At 41.8% G+C, this 23,956-nt stretch overlaps 1 protein-coding gene across 4 annotated transcripts in view; it reads left to right on the forward strand.

Moving 5' to 3' along the window:
• Positions 1-23,956, forward strand: part of CHD7 (chromodomain helicase DNA binding protein 7) — a 190,814-nt gene that overhangs the window by 136,963 nt on the left and 29,895 nt on the right. For all 4 annotated transcript variants that reach the window (XM_078441927.2, XM_078441930.2, XM_078441929.2 and 1 more), the window contains exons 8-18: positions 2,633-2,747; positions 5,986-6,069; positions 7,812-7,949; positions 8,046-8,167; positions 8,750-8,993; positions 10,659-10,835; positions 14,970-15,113; positions 16,274-16,529; positions 22,206-22,416; positions 23,180-23,375; positions 23,706-23,873. In XM_078441927.2, coding sequence (XP_078298053.2) covers positions 2,633-2,747; positions 5,986-6,069; positions 7,812-7,949; positions 8,046-8,167; positions 8,750-8,993; positions 10,659-10,835; positions 14,970-15,113; positions 16,274-16,529; positions 22,206-22,416; positions 23,180-23,375; positions 23,706-23,873 — 1,855 coding nt within the window. The remainder of the gene's footprint in view (positions 1-2,632; positions 2,748-5,985; positions 6,070-7,811; positions 7,950-8,045; positions 8,168-8,749; positions 8,994-10,658; positions 10,836-14,969; positions 15,114-16,273; positions 16,530-22,205; positions 22,417-23,179; positions 23,376-23,705; positions 23,874-23,956) is intronic.

Here is a 23,956-nt window from a genome sequence, read left to right on the forward strand (position 1 = left end):
TGGTGTTTATTCTTGTGTATGGTGTAAGTACAACAACACTTGGTTGTTCCCGTTTTATTCTTTTCCAAATATTATTGTTCCAGCACCATTATTAAAAAGTCCATCTCTGCCCTAGTGATTTGAGATGTAACCCTTATCACATACTAAATGTACACATTTATTTAGAACTCTATCTGTGCCCTGTTTTAATCCTTTGGTCTGTCTACTCGTGAACCTGTAGCACACTGTTTTACTTACAGAGGCTTTATATCTGGTATAGCTAATATAGTATCTGGTATCTCTAGTTTCCCCTTAAAACTTTACTTTTTGTGTTTTCCTGGATGTTCTTGCATGTTTATTTTTATATGTAGTTGAGTATTAACTTGCCCAGCACCTTAAAATGCTTGTTTATATTTTTATTTATATTGTGTTCCATTTACAAATTCATGATATATGATGTTGAATCATACTATCTAAAAACTAGGATGTCTAGGGGCACCTGGGTAGCTCAGTAGGTTAAGCATCCGACTTCCACTCAGGTCGCCATCACATGGTTTGTGAGTTCAAGCCCTGCATCAGGCTTTCTGCTGTCAGCGCAGAGCCCGCTTTGGATCCTCTGTCTCCCTCTCTCTCTGCCCCTCCCCTGTGCACTTGCACGTGCTCTCTCACTCTCTCTCTCTCTCACTCTCACTCTCTCTCACTCTCTCTCTCTCTCTCTCACTCTCTCTCTCTCTCTCTCTCACTCTCACTCACGTACATAAATACATACATACATACATAAAAACAAGTATGTTCACTCTATTTCTGTGTTTTTTAAAAAGGTTTTAAATATTTCCATATAATTTTCACATATTTTTTATTAAATGTATTGCTAAGAATTTAATCTTTGTTGCTAGTGTAAAAGAAGTTTTCTCTACTGTTAATATCTTCTAACTGGTTATGGTTTATGTAAATGGAAGCTGTTGACTTCGGAATGTTAATTTTATATCCTGCTATCTTGCTAACTTATTTCATTTTATTATTTGAATTAATTTTCTAATTGACTCTCTAGGGTTTTCCTGTTATGCAGTCATATCATCTGCAAATAGAGATAGTTTTACTTCTTACTTTCCATTTATTGGCTACTGCCTTGAATACAGTATTGAATAGGAGTGGAGGTAGTGGGCATCCCCTTTCTGATCTTCGTGGAAAAGCCTGTGGTTTTTCTCCATTTAGTAAGGCAGAGTCCCTGTCCAAACACTTCGGCCCAGGTTACAAGAGGGAGGGGAAGACTGGAACGCCTGCACCCACCTCACGGCCACACTGGTGGGGCTTTAAAGGCACGTGCACCTCAGCCTATGCACGTGCCTTTTTCTATCCAACAGTTCGACGAGACTAGATTATTTGTATAGCATTTTTTTCTGATTGTAACAGTATTGCATATTATTTATTGGAAATTGGGAATGTACTTGAAAGTAGAAAATAAAATACTTGCGGTCTTGCCACCCAGAAATGATCATTATTAACATTTTGAGGCATTTTCATCTAGCCTGTTTTCTCTGTGTGCATGTGTGTACAGGGTTTATATCAATTCATAGTGTATCAAGGCATACGTAAAGTCCTCATCTCCCTCAGTCAATTGCAGGGCTAAATCAGTCCTACCTTTGAAAATGCATATTAGACTTTACATAAATATAAACGATACGATACTTAATGTCACAAGCCTTTTCCATATCCTTAATCATTTTTGACAGATTTTATAATGGCTGTAATTTCTAAGAGTAGGAGCACCTTGATTTTGAAATAGGTATATATTCACGCACCTCATTTCTTTTCCATGTCATCACCAGAAAGAGAAATAAGAGGCAGTCAGGGCTATCTGGGGCAGGGAGAGAACGGTGGTACAAAAGAATATTGAAATAACAAACAAACGAATGTCAAAGGTACCATAAAATATTAACTTTATACCTGTGAGTCTTAAGAGGGAGGGTGAGAGTGTTCCCGTTGAGATTAGAGAAAGCACCTGTGCTTCAAGCAGGCCATGGTGAGCCTGGAGAGAAGGGGATCGCTCAGTGCGAGGAACCGGGGAGATAGTAGAGAGTGAAAACTTCACGGGAGCCAAAGGGGCATCACAGCAGAGCTCCTGGAAGAACGCAGAGGGCGGCTGAGAGGGCGCGAACTGATCTGGGGCTGGCTGACGGCCTGTGTGTTCAGAACGCAGGTGATGGTTCTTTTCTCTCCAGTTGCTCTAGAAGGACTAAGTTCGGTTTACCTTTGCTGTTTTAAATTTGAATTCTCTTAACTTGATGAAAACCTTTTATTTCTCAATTAATGATAAAAGGCTCAAAATGTAAATTCATAATTAAGGCCACCCTGTAGTGCTAATTGTTTTGTATTGAAGTGTACTCCATTCACTTATGAAAACAGCTTGTTACCAGGTCCTTTTTTTTTTTCATGGGAGATAAATAAGAGAGCTGGAGGCTCAGGACTGCAGACAAATTTTAGGCACCGTTACTGATTTTTTTTTCTTATTCTCAAACATGAGTAATTATATTGAATGTTGATCAGTAGCCTCTTTAAGTAAACGTTTTATTTCGTTAATTATTTAGTTGATTTTTGGAATAACAAAAGATTATTTTCTACATGTTTCAAGTATATCATTTTATTCTTTTAGCTCTTATCTTCATTGTCAATGGGCATCTGTAGAAGATCTGGAGAAAGATAAGAGAATTCAGCAAAAGATCAAACGATTTAAGGCAAAGCAGGGCCAGAACAAATTCCTTTCAGAGGTATGAAATACCCAGTTAATTTTCTTAAGTAGCAACCTTATTAAAGTGTTCTGAATTTTGAATTTTAGTTTAGTAAATTACTAAGAAAAACTAGTTTGCCTCATTTGTGCTGTTACTTGCATATTGGTAGCTGGTTATTGCTAAAAAAAATTTGTAAACAGGAAATTTCTCATTCTTCCTGTTGCTTAGTCTAGAAGATACTGGTCCTTGTGATATTATGTGGAAATATGATGGTATCATTAAAATCTTGTAATGAAAATACAGTTAGCAGACAGTGAAAAAAGTAAGTGGATAAAAGTTCTGTTAAGGTTTAGTGAGTTAAAGACTCTACAGTAAGTATAAAGTACATTTTTTAGAATGTAAGTTACTTCTGTAAGGGAAAGTATGTGGCAGATTTCTTTTGTTCAAGTCAATGCCTGATTACAGAGTTTACAAGTGATGTGCTATGGTATAGAAGTTGGTGTAATGTCTTCTGCCTGTCTCCCCTTACCCTAGGTTATCGATGATGAAAAGGTAACCATACCTAGCGCAGGGAAGGAAATCTGCATTTTTTTTTTTTTTAAAGGTAGTGCCAAGTCCCCTCCAAAAAGCTCAGTTACATTAAAAGAAATGCTTTTGCAGACTGCTTACTGGCGTCTCTGGACTTTTGCTCACCAATTTGGTTTCCCTTAAGAGTAACCTTCACACTGAAAGATTAAACTTGCTGATTTATTAATTTTCCTCTCCTTAAAGAACTTAACAGCATGTAAACTGCAAAGAAGTGTGACATTTGATGCAAAATAATACCTGTTTAACAACCTTCACAACCTTCAGAACCCACCCCCCCACCCCACCCCCCCGCCTTTTGGACCATTGGGGGTAGGGATGGAAGAATATTCAGTACTTTTGGGTCATATAATCCTCATAATCTCAGGTCACAAGTCTGTGTTCTCCTGGAATCTGATTTCCACGCTCCCGACAGGCAGCCCGTAAAGTTTGTGTTGGATGGGCCTTTGGCTGGTGGTGGTTTTATTGGGCCCGTGTCTGCATCACCACCTTTACGGATCTGACTATGCAGCTTCCTCGAAGCACAGTAATTAACACTGAGGGGAATGGAGTTACTCAGATGTGACTCACTCTTCACCTCTTGGAGAATACTTAAGTGATTTTTTTTGGGGGGGAGGGGGGCGGGGAAGGGCAGTTTCTAAGAAAATACCACAAAATTCTATTTTTTGTGCCCTTCTTCATGCAACTGAAGTCAAATGTTGGTGACATTAGACAAGTTGAAATCATTAGCTTCCTTTTAGAAAGAGACGCCATATGTTCTGCTGACCTTTTCTATGGATCAGTGTAGGGAGAAGGAAAACATGCGATGGTAGCTTCCCCCCATCCTTCAGTCCTGGTTCTGTTTATTAAATGTATTTGAAATACATTTGCTGGTGTCAGAGGCACTTTCGGGGATCTGTGCCCGGCTCTAGCTGTGTAGCCTTATCTATTTGGATCTGTCTGTGTGAATAACCTGTACCACAGTCGAAATATATTATCTTGCTTGGTAACTCAGCAACTAGAAATCTTAAGTTTTGTCCTGAGTGGAAATAGCACTAATTCCAGCCTGAAAAGGTGGTCTGAGGGCCAGCACAAAAGGATAGCAATTCCCTTTCTCTCTTTCTCTTTTACATGCACATGTACACTCACATGCACACACGGGCGCCCTTTGCCGTAGACAGTCCCGGTTTCAGGTGTTCCACGGCTCTGCTGCTTTGGCATTTTTAATTACGACTGCTTTTGCATTCTTTGTTTCACCTTAGGCTTCCTCATAAGCCGCCGCCACTAAAATCTTTATTCAAACTGGAAACTGCGTCCCACGCATGATGGCGCGGATGAGTTGCTGGCAAGGTGGAAGTGTTTAGGAGTAAGGTTAAGGATTTTAACTCATCAGTGAACGCTTCTGTTTAAGGGCAAGATGTCTTAAAAGGAGCTTTTAGCATCAGAACCTAGTTTATGGGGAGTTTTAGTGTTGATGCTGTATGTGAATAAGGCGTACGTATTGCATACCTGAATCTAGAAGCTTCAAACAGAGCCAGCGCATTCATACGTTAACATTTTAAATACACTGAACGTTTCAGTGGATTTTTTGCCTTACTAATCAACTCTGTGTAAGGGCCCGAGGCATCTGAAACACACTTTTGTATTTCTGATTTTTTTTTTTTTTTTCATAATTCAGAGTTCAAAGGCCCCGGACCAGACATTGTAAATGGGCACAGCAGCCCAGGGAATGTTTGTCATCCTTGAGCTGACTGTGACCAAACAGCTTATCTTTCCGACCTGCAGTTTAGGGCATATGAGCGGTGTCTAAGTGACTTCTAATATGTCTCTGCAAAAGGCTTTTAATGCAGTTTTGTTACCGATAAGTTGATCTCTAGGAACACATAATAATGTGTCTTTTGTTTTCTAACTTATCTGTCTCTGGCTTCTCTAAAGTATGATTTAGTCTGTAATTTCCCTTTGAGCCACATTCTATTCTTTTCTATGAGATAACTTTGCAAGCAAGTAGTACTACTTTACTTTTGTGAAGATTGTTAATACGTTGGCTAAATAACCCAATTATTTAAGCCTCATTTCTTTATCCTTAATATTTTTAGCCAGATGCTCTATATTCAGTACAAATAAATCATTAGAACACTTAGATTAATGACAAAACTGTATTCAAAGGAGGTACTAATGTTGATTGGCGAAGGCGACCAAACATCCCATACTGTTCACACTAAAATATGAAATTCACTGGTTTCAGTGTTTTTAGCTTTTGAATAGCATTCTGTAACCGATGCTATAAGGCATCAGACAACTCCGGTAGTTACAAGACTCCGAGAGCACTTACTGTGCATAGCCTGGCTTCTTTATTGCAAGCTGTAGTTTCAAGAATGCTAAATGCATTGCATGCCATAAGCCTTTTGGATTGCTCATTAGTGAATTGTAATTTCACACTTCATTTAAAATATTCTTAAACATTCTCTCACAGTAAAAAGGTTTCACACAGTAATTAAAAGACCCAGTTAACAAAGTCTGAGAAGTCTGATTTCCTCATGGGGAATGATTTTGCTAAATTGTAGCATTTCAATTAATGTAATAGAATTTGCCAAATATAAATTTTATTTTACTGTGACCCAAAATATTACTGCCTGGTGAAAAGTGAAATAGTGTTTACTCTCAGGAATTAAATAAACATTTTAACTTTTTAATTTTCTTTCCTTTGGCGCAGATTGAAGATGAGCTTTTTAATCCAGATTATGTGGAGGTTGACCGGATAATGGACTTTGCACGAAGCACAGATGAACGGGGAGAGGTGACAGAGATCACTTGTATTAGGGGGCAGTGACTCAGACAGCTTATGTGTGTTTGTGGAGAATGATTATGGGATCCTAGATCTGGTCCTGGTCAGAGCCTTGGATCATGACACAGTTGGTCTAAATTTAACTGAAACTTATTGACTATTAGTTTTATGACTTAATAATGGCGCTAAGTGTGTTCTTTGTTTAGTGTGAGAGCTTTTTAAAAGAAATCAATTTTCAATATGAAACAAATACATTGGCATTTTGCAGAATTTCAGAATATGATCAGTAAAGAAGAATTTAGTACACTTTGGTCTAAACCTGTCATGAAGCACAAATTTCCTATACATAATTAAGAGTGCTCTTAGCAGAATGGAATTTAGTGTTATTTAACATTGTACATCCTTAGTGTGCGTTGATGAACCTCATTTAATGTAGTGCACAGAGAATAATGTAAAGTAATCCTCTTTATGAGATCTTGGCATTCTCATGTTGCTTTGCAAAACTCTGTGAGGTCGTGAAGGACAGTTGATTAGGGCAATAAGAGTGGAGACAAGTCTAGTGCCTTCCCAAGCATGCTGTCTTGGTGACGATATACCCACCCACCGTGAGCTCTGTCATTCCTGGCTTCTTTGTGTAAATTAAGCTTTATATAAAATGTTTAGATCTTGGGATGCCTGGGCGACTCAGTCGGTTAAGCATCCAACCCTTGGTTTCGGCTCAGGCCATGATCTCACAGTTTGTGGGTTCAAGCTCTGCATCGGGCTCTGTGCTGACAGTGCGGAACCTGCTTGGGATTCTCTCTCTCTCTCTCTCTCTCTCTCTCTCTCTCTCTCTGCCACTCCCCTGCTCTCTCTCTCTCTCTCAAATAAATAAACATAAAAAAATAAAATAAAATGTTTAGATCTTGCTTATCTAGTGAGAGTCTGCAGTGAACTCCCAGATTTTTCCAAACTCTGTATCATGAAGTCCATGATGTTTCAAAGACAGTATCTGTAAGGGGATGTTTGCTTTTCTAGTTTTACTTTGCTTTACTTATGAGAAAATTATTGCATATTTACTAGCACAGTGAGTGTTGTTAACATCACAACCAGGTCAGTGTACCTTAGCCTTGAAGTGAAGGTCCACAAACCCACGTATTTTCTAGAGGAAAGACAAAGGAAATTTTGTTGATCTGCATTACCCAAAATATTTTGTTCTCCAGCCTACTAGACCTCACTTTATTTTAAAGTGATCAGGTACAAACAATACCTCTCTCTTTAGGAAAAAGGCAGAGATACTAATAAATTCAAGCTTGTTTCTCATTCTTTAAGAAACTAGCCAATTATGTAAACATGGAAATACTGGCTATGATGATTTACCGTAGAAGTCTGAATCAGACACCTGATAAATGATTTGCACAGATAAGAGTAAGGCTTAAATTCAGCTGTGTTATGTACTAGCTGTTTCTTTATATATCTTGACTTTTGAACATGCCAGTGCATTAGATAAAATTTAACTTACTCTGATAATACCCAGTAATACTCTTTCCAATTTAGACTTGACACTGTTAACTAGGAACCACGGTGTAATGGGTGTAGTTTTAAAACTACCACCAACTCATTGTTTCTGTCGCTGGGGTAGCATCCATCATTAAATAACGTAGAACACGTGTTTTTCGTGTGAGTGTGTGTGTGTGTGTGTGTGTGTGTGTGCGCGCGCACATGCGTGCATTGATCAAATGAATCCATTTCTGATTTATTTAAACTTGGCCCAGCCTGTGACTCACTACCTGGTGAAGTGGTGTTCCCTGCCTTACGAAGACAGTACGTGGGAACTAAGGCAGGACATAGATCAAGCAAAGATCGAAGAGTTTGAGAAACTAATGTCCAGGGAGCCAGAAACAGAGCGTGTGGTAAGAATTGGCTAATGGTGAAGGGTTTAATTTGGAAATAGCATAGCAGTGTGGTCTTGGAGAAACCACTAATGGGATCTACTATATTTGAAACAGGAGCGACCTCCTGCTGATGACTGGAAGAAATCGGAGAGTTCCAGGGAGTACAAAAACAATAACAAACTCAGGGAATACCAGTTGGAGGGAGTAAACTGGCTACTTTTCAATTGGTACAACATGTATGTAAACCATGTTTTACTTCACTTTTAAGAAGGCCTAAGAACTGTTTTCCTTTGTAGTCATTGAAAATATTAATCAGGGGTGCCTGGGTGGATGTCGGTTGAGCGTCTGACTCTTGGTTTGGGCTCAGGTCATGATCTCACGGTTTCGTGAGTTCGAGCCCCGCATCAGCCTCTGCACTGACAGTGTGGAACCTGCTTGGGATTCTCTGTCTCCCTCTCTGTCTCTCTCTGCCCCTCCCCCACTCGCACTGTCTCTGTCTCTAAATAAATAAACTTAAAAATTAAAAAAATAATATTAATCAAATAATAGTGTAACACTTTAATCTCTAATAAGAATTATGAAAAACAGCAAGGATTGGAAGTATGCTTAACATTTATCCAACAAACATTAACACCGACACTGATAGATGTAGAAATAATGATGTCTTAGAGGCTTTTGTTTGAAAATGTGTTCTGTTGAATCTAAGAGAACATCTGAGGTAGGCATTTGTGAATATAATAGTATATGTTTTGTAAAAAGACAGCAGTATCTAATATCCATACTTACTAAACTTTTCTCATTTTATTTCCTTCCCAAAGGCGAAACTGCATTTTAGCAGATGAAATGGGTTTGGGAAAAACTATCCAGTCCATTACATTTCTCTATGAGATATATTTGAAAGGAATCCATGGCCCTTTTTTAGTAATTGCCCCATTGTCCACAATCCCCAACTGGGAAAGGGAATTCCGTACCTGGACAGAGTTGAACGTGGTTGTGTATCATGGGAGTCAAGCTAGTCGTCGGACCATTCAGTTGTATGAAATGTACTTCAGAGATCCCCAGGTAAAACGTCACAAGTGGATTCTTGATGCTTCTTATGTGTGTTTTAAGGTTTTGGATGTTAAAATGGTCTCAGACATTTTGGGGAAAGGCCTAGATTTTACAAAATGGAGGACTTTGCTTTAGATTTCTTACCCAGTTTATTGTGTTATACTTTCTCATCTTGTAAATATAGCTAATTTTTATACCTTTGGTCATCCTGATTATTAGATAAGAGTGAATGAAATATTTTTACTTTGGGTGAACTACGGAAAATCATTTAATGTTTGATGCACTAATTGCTTTTATTTTGCAAGCCTAAGAAAAAGCTAAACAAAAAATGGTGTTATTCAATGTAAGTAGAAAGAATATTTTGTGAAACTATGACTAGGAGTAAAAATGATTAGGCATGCAATGTTGAGTGGCACATCCGAGCATATAATGTTGAGTGAAATACACCCAAAGAGAGGAACTTCTCCTTTGGCTCTAGGTAGCGCTTGGTATGATTTCTTACTTGTTCTTTGTTACCTGTACACAGTTATTGTATGATGTTGACGGCAAAGCATTATAAATGACAAAGAAGGAAGAATAGTGTGTGCTAAAGTAGTTTTAAGCTACAGGTGGTAAATGGTAGTCCTATAGCTGGAAATAGGACAGAGTTTTGTTTTATATGTTTGCTTTATGTGTAAAATCTGACCTATAATTAAATACTTCAAGGAGAAAAATACTGAAATCTATTTTGGTACTTATCTTTAGATTTGAGAATTTGTTGTAAGTTCTATCCTAAGTGAATGGTTTTTCATTTTAGCCCTTCAAAAGTAAAACATAGGAGCACCTGTGTGGCTCAGCCGGTTAAGCATCTGACTCTTGATTTCAGCTCAGGTCATGATCTCACGGTCGTGAGGTTGAGCCCCTGCACTGGGTGTGGAACCTTCTTAAGATTCTCTCTCTCTCTCTCTCTCTCTCTCTCTCTCTCTCTCTCTCTCTCTCTCCCCCCCCCCCGCCCTCTCTCCCTCTGCCTCTCCCCCACTTACTCCTCCCTCTCAAGAAAAAAAGTAAAAAATAAGTTACCCAAGCAAAATAAAAGTAAAAAGTTTTCAAAAGTAACAAAGGTTTTAAAAAGTTGCCTTAGTACATCATCCTTTTGGCTTCTTACCTTTTTGGAGTCTGTAGGCTGGAACTAGAATGAACATACTTAGTGGCGCTTTACTACACGTGATCTGGAGAGAAATTGAATCAGAAATTTTACTAATGATTTGCAGACTTCCTTTAAAAAGAAAGGTTTTTAGGGGCGCATGGGTGGCTCAGTTGGTTGAGCATCCGACTTCGGCTCAGGTCATGATCTCATGGTCCTTGAGTTCGAGTCCTACATCGGGCTCACTGCTGTCAGTGCAGAGCCCGCTTTGGACCCTCTGTTCTCCTCTGTCTCTGCCCCTCCCCCACTTGTTTGTGCATTCTCTCTCTCTCTCTCTCTCTCTCTGAAAACAAAACAAAACAAAAAAACATTTAAAAAATAAATTTAAAAAAAGGGTTTTAAAGCCCCCCTGCAAAATACCTTGAAAACAAAATGCATGTGTTACCCAAAATAAAGATGTCCCCAAAAGAGAAATACATATGTTTCATGCTTTTTATTAATCAAAGTTAATGTGATCTCTAATGCTAAATAGTAATTTAGAACTGTTCTTATAGGGTCGAGTGATAAAGGGGTCCTATAAGTTTCATGCCATCATCACTACATTTGAGATGATTTTGACGGATTGTCCTGAGCTGCGGAATATTCCATGGCGCTGTGTCGTCATTGATGAAGCCCACAGGCTGAAGAATAGGAACTGCAAGCTTCTGGAGGGGCTCAAGATGATGGACTTGGTCAGTGATCATAGTGATGATTCCATTGAACCTGAACAGAATCGTTACTGACTCGGTGTCCCCACTGCTTTGAATTTGACTGCTACCTGTGTAGGGTTTGCAAAGCCTGTCAAATATGGTGGTATATCCTCCTGAGCTTTTAGTTACTCAAAAGTTGCTGCTGTCCTTGATTCTTACATGATTGGCCAGTATCTTTGTGCAATTGTGTTACAGCAGGCTGTAGTCGGGATAGTTTCACTGAGATGAATTTCAAGTATTTACTTTTCCCTTTTGCTTATAAATACTGCCATTTCATATGCTGTTGGGCCAGGCTTTGGTCCAGTAACGGTAATGAAGTTATATTCCAGGGCTCATTCCAGTAGGGCTTGTAAATGGAAGTTCTTAGTAAGATGGGTTGATAGCTGGGATTGGTCAAGTTCGCACAGACCCTTGGAAGTTTGGGGCATTATGAGACCTTGAATGTGATCTGGAGTTTTAGACCATGCTTGCCCCTTCCTCTCCCCACTTCCGAAGAGGTGGTCAGGTTTTTCTGATTAGGTTTTTTTTAGTGGGAGTGTTATGTGATAACGTGTTGTAGAGGTGGTAGGATTTAACTGAGTTTCTGTTCCATACTTCTGTGTGTATGGTTTCCTAGCAGAAATTATTACGTGACTTCAGTCATCCTCAGACTTCTTTGCTATCTGTAGTTTGCAAGGTGGGTTTTGATCACTTGTTTTCATTTTTAATGTACGTTTTAGAAGCAATGTTACCGTCATTCAGTATGTCTTGAATGTTTTTGCGAAGTTTTTAAAAAGTGCAAAAAATTTTAAAAATCTCTTTGATGCTGCCTTCTGCAGATTAATTTGATCTCTTGTTAATTGAGAGTTTGAGAGGGGAAGGAACATTCTATGTGTTTGCGGCTATAAATTTTTTTTACTGAAGACTCGTACTACCGAAAAGAACACTTAAAAGCTTTCTGTTGCAGCTGGTTCTTTGAAGCGATTCTCTTATTCATTAGCCAGCTCTTCTTTTAATCAAAAACAAACAAAGTCTAGTTGTGTTTAAAGGAAAAAGTCTGCCTGAATTATGCTAGTAAGGATGGGATTTCCCATCCTAAGACTTTTCAAATCAATTTATATTTGATGGCCAATCCACAAAAGAAATTAGAATACTTTAGAAACAGCGCATGGTCTTGAAGACATAGGTAAGCAAGTGGAGAAGAGAAACTCTGCTACTGTGTTCGTTCTCTCAGGCGATACGTTAGCCTTACATTGAAATCAACCTGTATCGGCAGGGAAATGCGAATGTTTCCGAAATACTGACCTGTATCTTCTGAGTAGGGACCCATCTTCACAGTGGTTCACGTAGAAGACACAGTTCCCTTTTCCGAAGGCTTAAATCGTTACCTGAGTGTATCTAAGTTGTTTCCTATTACTAGTTTATATGCTTCCAGGCAGTTGATGCTTAACTGCAAAAGCAGTCCTCCAATGATACGTACAGATTCAACTCTCTCAGCAAAGAGTCTAATTGTCATTGGGAGACTTGAAAGGATTTTCCATTGTTTACAGCAAAACTTCATTAAAGGATTAGAATCTGTTATACAGATAACTTTTCGGTTACAAATTGCAGTGTTTCCTAACCGTTTTCACGTAATGGCACATACAGAAAGTGGTAATGTTCTCTGCGTGTCATTGTAGTATGTCACAGTGGGGTAAGCTGAGAACACTGCCCACTGCCGTACGTGACCAGCCCTGGGACACTGACTCACAACCCTGCTGGCTGCCCCAAGGACTTGCATACCTGTAACTCATTCATGGCTCTGATTGCAAATGAACCACTGGAAATCTCTGATAAGCAAATGAACCAAATAGTTGTTTTTCTGATGGCCAAGAATCTTTATCTCAGAAGAGACGTTTTCCAGATGGAACAGAGCAGCACTGCTCAGAATTGGAGTGTAATTGTATTTGTCCCGTTCTGGACAGCTCATTGCTTGGCCTTGAAATCCTTACTTACAGTAAATATCGTGAGAACTTCTACACTGGCTGCTTTTCATTCTTCTTTCCTAGAATAAGTCACAGTGAAAATAAGGACCAGTAAGTATATCCAGCTACGGAGCAGGCCAGAGGCCGGCGCTGTTTCCTGCCCTAGACTCAGTTAGGATGAAGGGGCACTTGATGACGATCGTGTTCCAAGTGCCTGCTCAGAAGGAGGAGACCAGCGAGTGTCTTCAGCTCTCCCATCCCCAGGGAAATGCTTCCGGAGAGGATTTGTAGAGGGACGTCTATGGTCCGCCCATCCTCCATAGAAGCCCTGGGGAGCACGGCATCCCCTTGTGCATCATTGACAAGGAGGGGATTCTCTGGAGGTGGCAGTGGTTCTTCATTCATTCCATCATCTCATCTTTCATTGTCAGGAGGCCTTACAAACTTAAAGAGTTTGCTGCAATGAAATGAAATGTGTGTCACTCCATCAGAGCTAAAAGGGAGGGACGGTAACGTTTTCAAGCCAAAAGCGTATCCCCTGACGTAGTTGAGCTTGGAGGTGATAAGCTTGGTAGCCCCAGTCTCTTACACGATGTTTTATGCTACTGTGTGTATTCATCAGGTGTTATTTCACAGTTACTTTCAAATGAAAACCTGGTTTTGTTCCACGACTCATATGTAACCTTATAAAAAATGTCACGTGTGTAATCATTTGGTATAACTGGCTTTAAACAGCCCTTGAGGGAAAACCGCATGAAAAAGGAGCCCCTTTCCTTTTTTTCAAATAGTACTTTGAAATTAATAACTTAAAAGGCTTTTTCTGAAGCGTTCGGTTAGAGGTTAAGGATTTAGCTCGGTCATGAGGGAGACGAGAAAACTGGGAGACAATCTTCAGTATCAATACAGCTCTTCCAGTGCCGTAGCTCCTTCCCGAATCTGTGACAGTGTGAAAAATCCGTGAGTAATTCAGAACTTGAGCGTGTCAGGGACTGTGGCCCGTGTTCCCCACCAGGATGGTTTTACAGTAGAAAACCTCGAGTTGATTTGCAGACTCCTTACTCTATGAATTTAATGAGTCCGAAGATGATGGTGGTCTGTGTATCTTCCTGAGAGACCTCTTTATTCAAAAGGAAGGAAAGGAGGAATGGAAGCAAACCGCACTGCTTCACGTCACTTTCAGAGAGCTTCACTGGCAGATGAGGCGTGGTAGATATTACGAAAATTATCATGTCCCTGGTTGTATCATTTATCTAGTATTTCCCGAGCATATAGTCTCTTGCAGCCAACTCTTGTCAGATTTCATGTTAAGTTGGAACAATTGCTTTTGAATCTACCAGAAGGTAGGGTCACTTTCCGAACTAGTTTTATTCACTGTACTGTGCGTGAAATGGCCAAACGAAATATTGACCAGTGAGGCCCTCAAGATTAATGAACTCACTACCGTTAAAACCGGTCACTGCGAAACAGCTCCTCTGTGTTGGGTATATAAAACACAAAGACAAGAGAACAGATGCATGAGGAAGGCTGGAGAAAGAGCTCGTAAACAGGAAGAATTATCTTAAAGAAATACCTAACTTGGTTCAAAGAAACAAAGTTAGAAATAGCATCTGTTAAAAAAAAAAAAAAAAGTGATTGTGGTATTTAAAACCAAGCTGACCTCTTTGCTAGTTTGAAATTTTTGCAGAACAAAATGGTTTTTCATATGCCGTTGCCTGTAGAAGAACTTCTTTTGTCTCTAAAGTGAGTCATGCAGGAAGCAGATGGGGAGATGAGAATGCTGTTGATGTAGAGAACAGAAAGAAGCATGTGAGCTCTCTCTGAGTCCAGGGATTTTAGGAAAAAAACTTGGGGAGGGGAAAAAGCATTGGGACTCAGGCCACTTGCACCGCCATGGCACTAAAATGCCGACCCGGTAACCCCTGGAAGAAATGAAAGGGCAGGACATGTTTACGGGGTCTGCAGCGTTCCAGAGGGCCCCCGCCACGTGTCTGAAGCAGGGTCCAAGTGTTCCTCGTATCTCCGCCTTCGCGCCCACCGCCCCCACGTCACGCGTGGTGGATGCCGAGCTGCACGAATGAGAAGTAGGCAAATGGATGTCTGGAAAAAGAGGCTTTGGGTTTAAGACGCTGCTTCGGTCGCGATTCAGTCCGTTGCTTTCCTTGTGTTCCCGCAGGAGCACAAAGTGCTGCTGACGGGGACCCCCCTACAGAACACGGTGGAGGAACTCTTCAGCCTGCTTCATTTCTTGGAACCGAGTCGTTTCCCTTCAGAAACCACCTTCATGCAAGAATTTGGTGATCTGAAAACAGAAGAGCAGGTACTTACCGCGTCTACTTTGTGCTTTAGTCACGTCGTTGAAGACGAACCCACGAAGTGGCAAAGCATTCCTACTTAGCTATGTAAAAATGTAAATTGTGTCGGTTTTTTTCTCGCCTCCTGGTCAGGGGAGCCTTCTGCCTCCTTTCCTTGGACATTCCGAGTCTTCATTGTCGACGTGTTCTTGTTTGTGTGTCTGCCCTGGTGACGGGCTGTTGAGAATTGTTCAGCGAGGTTACTTATTACCTACTCATGTAATTTTCAGAGACCGCGGTGCTATTCAGGATGGTGATTTCACTACGTGCACTTGTGAGCTCAGTGTCAGAAGCCATGGCAATTTGCAGTTATTCGCCCCCTGGAGTTCCGGGATTCTAGTCATACTTGTTAACTTACTTTTCTGACTCTCTGTATTTTCATTTAAACTACCCCACAGGATTTCTGTGAGAAATAAATGAGGTATTGTGTTTGAAAAGCAGCTGGTTATTTTATACATCCTAAGAGCTGTGTGGGTATTCATTATTGTACTGTAATTGAAACAGATAGAGATACGCTGGAAATCTTGGTCTTTATGGCCCCTGCCCCCTACAACTTACTGTTTAAAGCCTCTTAGTTCAGTTCAGGGTAAAGTCTGCTTTATGTTGGTTTTGCTTTTCTTAAAATAAAAACTATCCTGTGTGCTGTATGTCCTATTGCCAGTCAGCAGAAACGAGAACCAGAGAGAGATGTTCTGCCCGCTTATTGGTGGACGGAGTAGGTACCTCCTGGCTTGCTCATTCTGTTAGCTCTTTCCAGAAAGGAAGGGAACTAAAGCACAGCACTCCCATGACATCGTGTCTTCCCTCTTCCTCATCATCCCTATGGCTTGAGACCAGCAGAAGGGAAAGCTCAGTGAATACACTGAGTTCTTTTCTGCTGTGTGCTTGTCAGGCCTTCTGGCTGCTCGGGCTCCCGGCTGAAACGGGCCATTTAACGCCGACTCATTCAACCTTCATGCGCTTCTGTTACGCAAGCTGAGAGATGAGGGCCTTCATCCCCTTGCTGGGCTTTGACAAATGAAAATGAATGGTAAACGAATAAGATAGTCCTGATTTTCCATGTTAGAATGTGTTTTAACCTGCAAGCAAATCACGATACCAGTATTTACTTAAGGTCCTTTTTTAGGTGCAAAAACTCCAGGCTATTCTAAAGCCAATGATGTTGAGACGTCTCAAGGAGGATGTAGAGAAGAACCTGGCCCCCAAAGAAGAAACCATTATTGAAGTTGAGCTCACGAACATTCAGAAGAAATATTACCGAGCCATCCTTGAGAAGAATTTCACATTTCTCTCCAAAGGCGGTGGCCAAGCTAACGTACCTAACCTTTTAAACACTATGATGGAGCTACGGAAGTGCTGCAATCACCCATACCTTATTAACGGTAAGCCTGTGCGCCGGGAAGCGCATTTTCAATGACTGTCCAACCTCCAGGAGTCCTTTTCTCCCTGCAGAGGACTTCGTGGGTTGTAGTCATGACCGGATCCCGTCATCTCAACGCGGGTTTCGCCGCCTTCCCGTTCTTCCGGACGCCTCCTGTGCTGGCTGAAGGCGGAGGAACGTTGCCCTCCCTGATCCTTGTGGCAGGACCTCAGCTCTCCTGTCTCCTCCTTCCCTGCCTCTGTCTCACCCCTTGGAAGGAGGTGTTAGTGTTCTTGGCTGAAAAGCATCAAACGTGCTAACAGCTAAAGAGAGATTAGCCTCAATTGGGACTTTCTGGCTGTGTGTGGGCGGGGGGAGTGCGCGTGCGTGCACACAAACGCACGCGTGTTCCGTGTGTGTGTTTGCATCAGACAAGTTGAGGAGGAGCTGGCGGAGAAGGCGGCTGGCAGCTGTCTGGAGACTTTGATAGGAAGAAGTTTCAGTCTAGACGCTTTTAGGACTTACTCCCTAAGAATGAGGGGTCATTTTATTTTATTTTATTTATTTATTTATTTTTTCAATATATGAAATTTATTGTCAAATTGGTTTCCATACAACACCCAGTGCTCATCCCAAAAGGTGCCCTCCTCCATACCCATCACCCACCCTCCCCTCCCTCCCACCCCCCATCAACCATGAGGGGTCATTTTAAAACTTTGAGAACAGTTTGTTTCTGTTACTGATGAATACTTTATAGCCTTCCTGTTTTCTTAGCTACATTGAGAGTGTCTTATAACTGATTTGAGTAAAAAACCTGTCTTGTAGTCTTCCAGAAATATTCAACGGGTCCATGTTGCATGCCTGTGATGTGTGGGGCACTCTGGAGGGTATGGGAGCCTTCAGGTTTGTCAGGGATGGAGATTACAGAGCGATGAGAAAGCGGTGGCACTGCGACAAGTCTGTGGGGGTGGGAAGGAGTTTGCCAGTCAGGGTTAGAAAAAGGAAGGGCACTTAGACTGGTGTAATAACATCTGAGAAAAGACAAAGAGGCAGGAAAACAAAGGGGAACTTGCCCACAGTATAAAGTCCACGTAAGTAGCCGTGGGACAGTGACCCTTAGACACATCCTGGGACCCCCACGGCGGAGAGGCTTAAATGCGAGGTCATGGAATGTTGGCTTTAGTCCGTAGACAGTGGAGAACCGTGGCTAGTGTTTGAGCTGAGGAGTGATTCAGGATGCTTGACCTGGCAACACCACATAAAACAGATGGGAGGGAGCAGAGAAAGACCTACAGGCAGAAAGACCTGCCAGGAGGCTCTTGCTGCCATACCTGGCCGGAGTTCATACGGGTTAAAGAAAAGTGATGACCAGTTCAACTGGGGTGTTTGTGCACAATTATAACTGGCCAGCAACGCAATTAGGTTCCTTTTCCAGGGGAACAAAGCTTGGTTTTATCTTTACCACAATCCATGGAGTTCAAGGGCAGCTAATTTAAAGAGTTTCTAATCTTTCCCCCCTTTCATGGCTTACACACCTGTCAGCCACCTCAGGTCCACACGTTTTTGTTATTCAGTGACAGAGTGGTCCACGCCCGGAAGACGGTCTCAGGGTACCACCTGAGGTCCTTGCTGTGGTGTGACATCGATGAATTTCCCTTCCAAGCTTTGCGCTTTTAGCTTGGTCCGCGAAAGAGAGCATTCTGTGTGACAACTCTGTGTTTAATGCTGCCAACCTACTAATGCTGTGTGTTTAAGAGCCTGTAAGGCCGTTATGGTGAGTGTCAACCAGCCTGTGCCTGAGTTGGGGAGATGGTGTTGAGGCTTAGGGTGATTGATGGTATGAGTGAAGCACGCGTGCGTGTGACACACACACACTTTTGCATTTAATAGCTGCTAGAAAGCAAACGAAGGCTAGTAGCCTCCAAGGGGGGAAAGGAAGGCACTCACAAAAGAGCTTAAATGCTGCCAGCAGAATGCGTGCGAAAGGGTTGATGTCATTGATCGTTGTCAGATACCCACGCGCAGTTCCATCAAGTCTCTCTTGTCTGCTTACTTGCTGATTATACGCACTGAACATTTCGAGGGAGGGGTCCCCCCCCCAAAAAAAAAACCACAGCTGCTTGGTCTCTTCCTTGGCTGTTTGCTCTTCAGGATCATCTCATATAACAACTCATTGTTCACCAGGAGTCTCTTAGAATTTCGGAGGCTTATGTCTGTGGCAGTTGTTCTAATTGGTCACACCTTGGGGTCAGCTTTTTCTGTCCCTACAAGTTATGAAGTATCTGTTAAGCAGGTGTATGTATACGCGTTTATGTCGAGAAACTGTAAAGGAAATGTATGCGCACACCCCGCGGGCACGTCCGATGTTACAACTGCCCAGATAACTTACGTGGACTGGACTGGACGTTGGGTTTCGCCAGGGTTGCCCCGGGGCTGGTACCGCCCATCTTTTTATCCACAATCCAGAGTAGAAAGTATACGGATGTGATGCTAACTCTACACGTGTTCACTGAGCGGATTCAAGGAAGTTTTCAGTGGTGGAGGTTAAATTGACATTTGTATTGGTTGTCAAGCTAAAGTTCGATCCCGGAAAGCGCAACATTTCTGTAATTGTGGAAGCTGGAAGCAAAGTTGGTAACACATGGTCATGCAAGCAAAGCACAGGGAAAGGAATTAGAACTGACGGCAGAACCCAAACTATGTAAGTGAGTAATATTTTCAGTGTGGGCGAACATCTTAAGTGCTCAGCACAGTGTTTGGGGGCCCACTGTGAGCACTTGGTCGGTGTTGCTTTTGCTTAGATAAGCGGGTAACCGGGGAACATAAATGCGTTCAGGGTTCCTGGCCCCAGCCTCAGTAGAATGGAAGGTCCAGTTGTAGGTTCCCCATGCGAGAGCACAAATAATGTTGAAAACTTGGTCAGCGTCCCCTAATGGTTAGGAGTGACTTAAGAGTCATTTGTTGTCCTTGTTGGGGGTCAGGAGGAGTAGAGAGAATAGGGGACAGAAGATAAGCTGAAGCTTGCACAGCGGAATGAATTTGGGATAGAAAATAGTAACTGTGTTTCTGGTTGTCTTCAGAAGAAAATAATTTCTTGTTTGTGGCTGGATACCATTGGCTAGATAATAACTTCTTGTTGTAGCTAGATAACAGAGCGGTCACTGCCCTCACAGTGACCATCTGTTTAAGTGAAAAGACTTCCACACTCGTCTCAAGTTTCTCTGATGCAAACACACGTTTTGAAATGTAGCGTGAACAGTGCTTTAATTTAGGGCAGTGTCCACAAAGTATTTTGGCTTATCATAACCTATTAATTTTCGGATTGATATTTATGAATCTCACATCAAGGTAGATCTTTAATTGGTAAACTTGAAAATTTGCCTGTGACCTCAGAAGGCAGAAACTGGTTTTCTCCCCAACACCTTCCCTGACCTCCTTCCTTCAATCTGACCGTAATAAACATGGTGTTAGAGGAATCACATAGGATAGATGTTTGCTGATATTTCCAAAACCGCCTGCCACTTTAAGAACCTGAATTGGTAACAAAGAGCCGGATTGATTAACTCGGCAGTAGCTTTTGTCAGGTAAGAGCAAATGCATTTTAAGTTTGACTGTTCTTTATAAGATGAGAAATGAGTAGTAGCAATGAAAAAGCAAGAAAGTCACTTTTCTTTTCTCTGAACAAACTTAAAATGAAAAAAAATTTCTCTGCTAACTTGCCTAAAGTATTTATATTTTCAATTTTTTTACTAAAATTACTCAAATGTCTGATACTTGTCAAAGTGATTATTTCACTTTTGAAAACTATTGAGTTAACCATCAGCTTGTTTTAAACTAAGTAATGTAGTACATTTTGGTTCTGGAGTATAATTTTCATATGGACAAAAAAAATAACTGCCCAAGTATCAGGAGTAAAATCTAGTTCTGAGTTGTCAAGAGCTTATACTGTATGGCACAGGAATAAACTTTTTAGAAAGACCTAATGTAATATATGGACTTAAACCCATCTCCCCTGTCTCCTGATGGCCTTCTTGTCCTGAATCTAGAACCTAGATTTCTAAGTGTCATGTTTTGAAAAATATTATTCAGCTTTATTCAAGAACATTCCTGCGAATGCTCTTCAATAGCATTTTGTTTTTACCTTTTCCTAGTCAAAACCTTTCCCATTTTTTCCCCTCTCAGAGAAAAGTCTTGCGTATTAGCCTCTTGCTCGCGTGGAAAAGGGAGTGAGAGACCGGTGACTCCCGCCCCGCTGGCATTTCCGGCCAGGCCCCCTTCCTCGCAAGTCAGTGTGCTTTGCAGGGGCCTTGGTGCCTGGGTAAAGGCATGAAGTGACTTTAATCAGTTCTCAGTAAGATTCTCTGTTGATTAATAATTACCAAGCTGTATTTCTGCATATGACTGTGCCATAACTTGATTTGCACAAGTGCCCTTCAGATGGAAATGGGATGGCACTTGTCTTACATCTGCTGCTGCTTGCAGAAGTTCTGTCCGAGTAGCCGTGGGGTCTAACCCACCTGGCCTTCAAGCCCCTTTTGAGATTTTGTGCATACCCGTCTGATGTATTGTGAGTTCACATGTTTAAAACCAGTGGTAAGAAGGGTAGTTTACAGTTTCTGGCACACTTGAAGGCTGGGAACCAATCCCATTAGGTGGATTTGTTTGTATTTTCTAAAGAATGGGTGACCCCACCCCCATCCTTAGGGAGAGGTGCTGAGCACAGCAGCCGTGGCCTGATTAACCCCCCGAGATGGGAGGAGGCCAGACCGGTGCTGTCTAATTCTGGCTAAGCCACCTAAGCAGTCGAAGCAAGCTTAGCCTGTGTGTGTTTGGCGTTTGGGTGTGGGGGAGCCGTAAGCGCTTCTCTCCTGACGGCGTCATCCTCTTGAGGCTTCTCTGATGCACCCAAGTCTTTGTACAAGCGGAAATCTGCACGAGGCTATGAGAAAAAGAGGGCCAGGCGTAGAAGCCTTTCGCAACACAGGGTTGATTGCTGCTGTTGTTTTCTAAAAGCTTGAAAAGCTTTGGGTAATTCAAGATAGAGTTTTTGTACCTCATGAAATTATCAGATGAACGTGAACGTAGAGGGAGATTTAGAGATTGCAATAGGAGATACTCGTTCAGAACCCCTAAAAAGTCTCTGAAGATTATCCTGAGAGAGGGATTCCCTTTCGGTGCCCTCCTCTTGGCTGTATTAACACGCAGTTATCTACAAAAACCGCTGCCCTGACACCGTAATTATTAGACCTCTGTTCCCTTGTTTCTCAGCTTCAGAACAGATTTTGTTGTTTGTGTTTATATTCAGCTAGTAAACAATTCTTCATTTCTTTAGCAATTTAGGTTCCAAATTTTCTGTAGGTATCTGGCCCGTGGCTTGTTTCTGCCACTTCTGGCTTGACAGTCTGTTGTTGAAATTCAGTTTCTACAGACAGCAAACATTTGTTTGTTGGAAAATGTGGTTTTTACCCGCCCCCCCCCCCCAAATGTTTAAATGTGTTGTGCTTAAAACTTTGATCCCTTTTATACTTTCACGGTTTTGTGCAGACCTGACTCTTAGTAAGTGGATAGATTCATATTCATAAACGTGAGTGTGGCATTTTGGTTCCTACAGTTAGCAGTGGGTTTTGAAAGCAAGTTCATTGTTTTTAGTAATAAAAACCTTTTACGGTATTCACGTTATGCTGTCCAATCTCTGCAGGTGCTGAAGAGAAAATTTTGGAAGAGTTTAAAGAAACACACAATGCAGACTCTCCAGATTTTCAGCTCCAGGCGATGATCCAGGCTGCTGGCAAGCTAGTGCTGATTGACAAACTACTGCCAAAACTGAAGGCTGGTGGCCACAGGGTGCTTATCTTTTCCCAGATGGTGCGCTGCTTGGACATACTGGAAGACTACCTCATTCAAAGACGGTGAGGCCACCGCACCACGAGAATAAAAAGGAAATAAAAAATGACCTTTCCCAGGGCTCCAAGCGCTTCACCTCCAAGTGACATTCGTGATAAAGGGGACGGAGTGGGGAGAATGCGTCCCCTCTCTTTCTAAAAACTGTCAGTGACCAGAGTAGGACTCCGCGTACTTTCCATGGCAGTTTTGTTTCCCATTTCTTTCATTTGACTAGAGGCGAATCGGTCTTACCTAAGATTGAAATTGTTTGTTATTTTAGTCAGCTATCTTTTTTTCATTTTTATTTTTTTAACGTTTATTTTTCAGAGAGAAAGAGACAGAGCACGAGCAGGGGTAGGGGCAGAGAGAGAGAGAGAGAGAGAGAGAGAGAGAGAGAGACAGAGAGAGACAGAATCCGAAGCAGGCTCCAGGCTCTGAGCTGTCAGCACAGAGAGCCCGTTGCGGGGCTCGAACTCACAGACCACCAGATCATGACCTGAGCCAGAGTCGGACGCTCGACCGACTGAGCCACCCAGGTGCCCCGGAGGTGTCAGCTATTTTTAGACTTAAGTTATTTTACTAGAGAAGAAGTAAAATAAAATTTAATTTTTGAGCATTCAACCGATTATATGCCAAACTACCCTAAAAGCTGTTTGCTCCGCAATTATTTCTGATAAATGATATCATTTGGGTACTACATACCCCATATTGTAATACTTTGTTTACAAAAAGAAACAAGCGTCCTGTCGCCGAGTATCGGGCCTCCTTGTTAATCCCGACGTTTTCCAGGTACCCGTACGAGAGGATCGACGGCAGAGTGAGAGGCAACCTCCGCCAGGCAGCTATCGACAGATTCTCCAAACCCGATTCTGATAGGTTTGTTTTCCTCCTGTGTACACGGGCAGGAGGCTTAGGCATTAATCTTACTGCTGCTGACACCTGCATCATCTTCGATTCCGACTGGAATCCCCAAAATGATCTCCAGGTAAACACTCAAGAATATCGTCCTGAGGCCCTTTCTCTCTTTTCTTTTCATTCTTTCTTTCCTTCTTTTTTTTTTTTTTTTTTTTCCAAAGTCATTCTGTGATGGAGAAGCCCCAGTGAAACCAATACATTAAAGCCATGTAGTCCCTAAGGCAGTGTTCCACGATCGGGCCAATAAACCAAGAGTAATCCATTTACTAATAACGTAAAAGGAATTTCTTAGGACGTTAACCTTCTGTACTGCCCCTCTGCTTCTTGGAACAGGTGCTCTTGTAGCTGACACTTGAGTCTTTTCTTTCCGTGGTGGCCATTCATTTCCTTTCTCTTCCAGGCTCAGGCTAGATGTCATAGAATAGGACAGAGCAAATCTGTGAAAATCTACAGGCTGATCACAAGAAACTCTTACGAAAGGGAAATGTTTGACAAGGCTAGTCTGAAGCTCGGCCTGGACAAAGCTGTGCTGCAGTCCATGAGTGGGAGAGAAAACGCTACCAACGGGGTAATCCACACCTGCCCAGACCTTTCCTTTCTTCTGGCTCCTTGCTTTATGTAACTAATAGTAAGAAATTATCCAGCATCAGA

The sequence above is a fragment of the Panthera onca genome, chromosome F2, assembly GCF_046562875.1.
Source record: "Panthera onca isolate mPanOnc1 chromosome F2, mPanOnc1 haplotype 2, whole genome shotgun sequence".
Lineage (NCBI taxonomy): Eukaryota > Metazoa > Chordata > Mammalia > Carnivora > Felidae > Panthera > Panthera onca.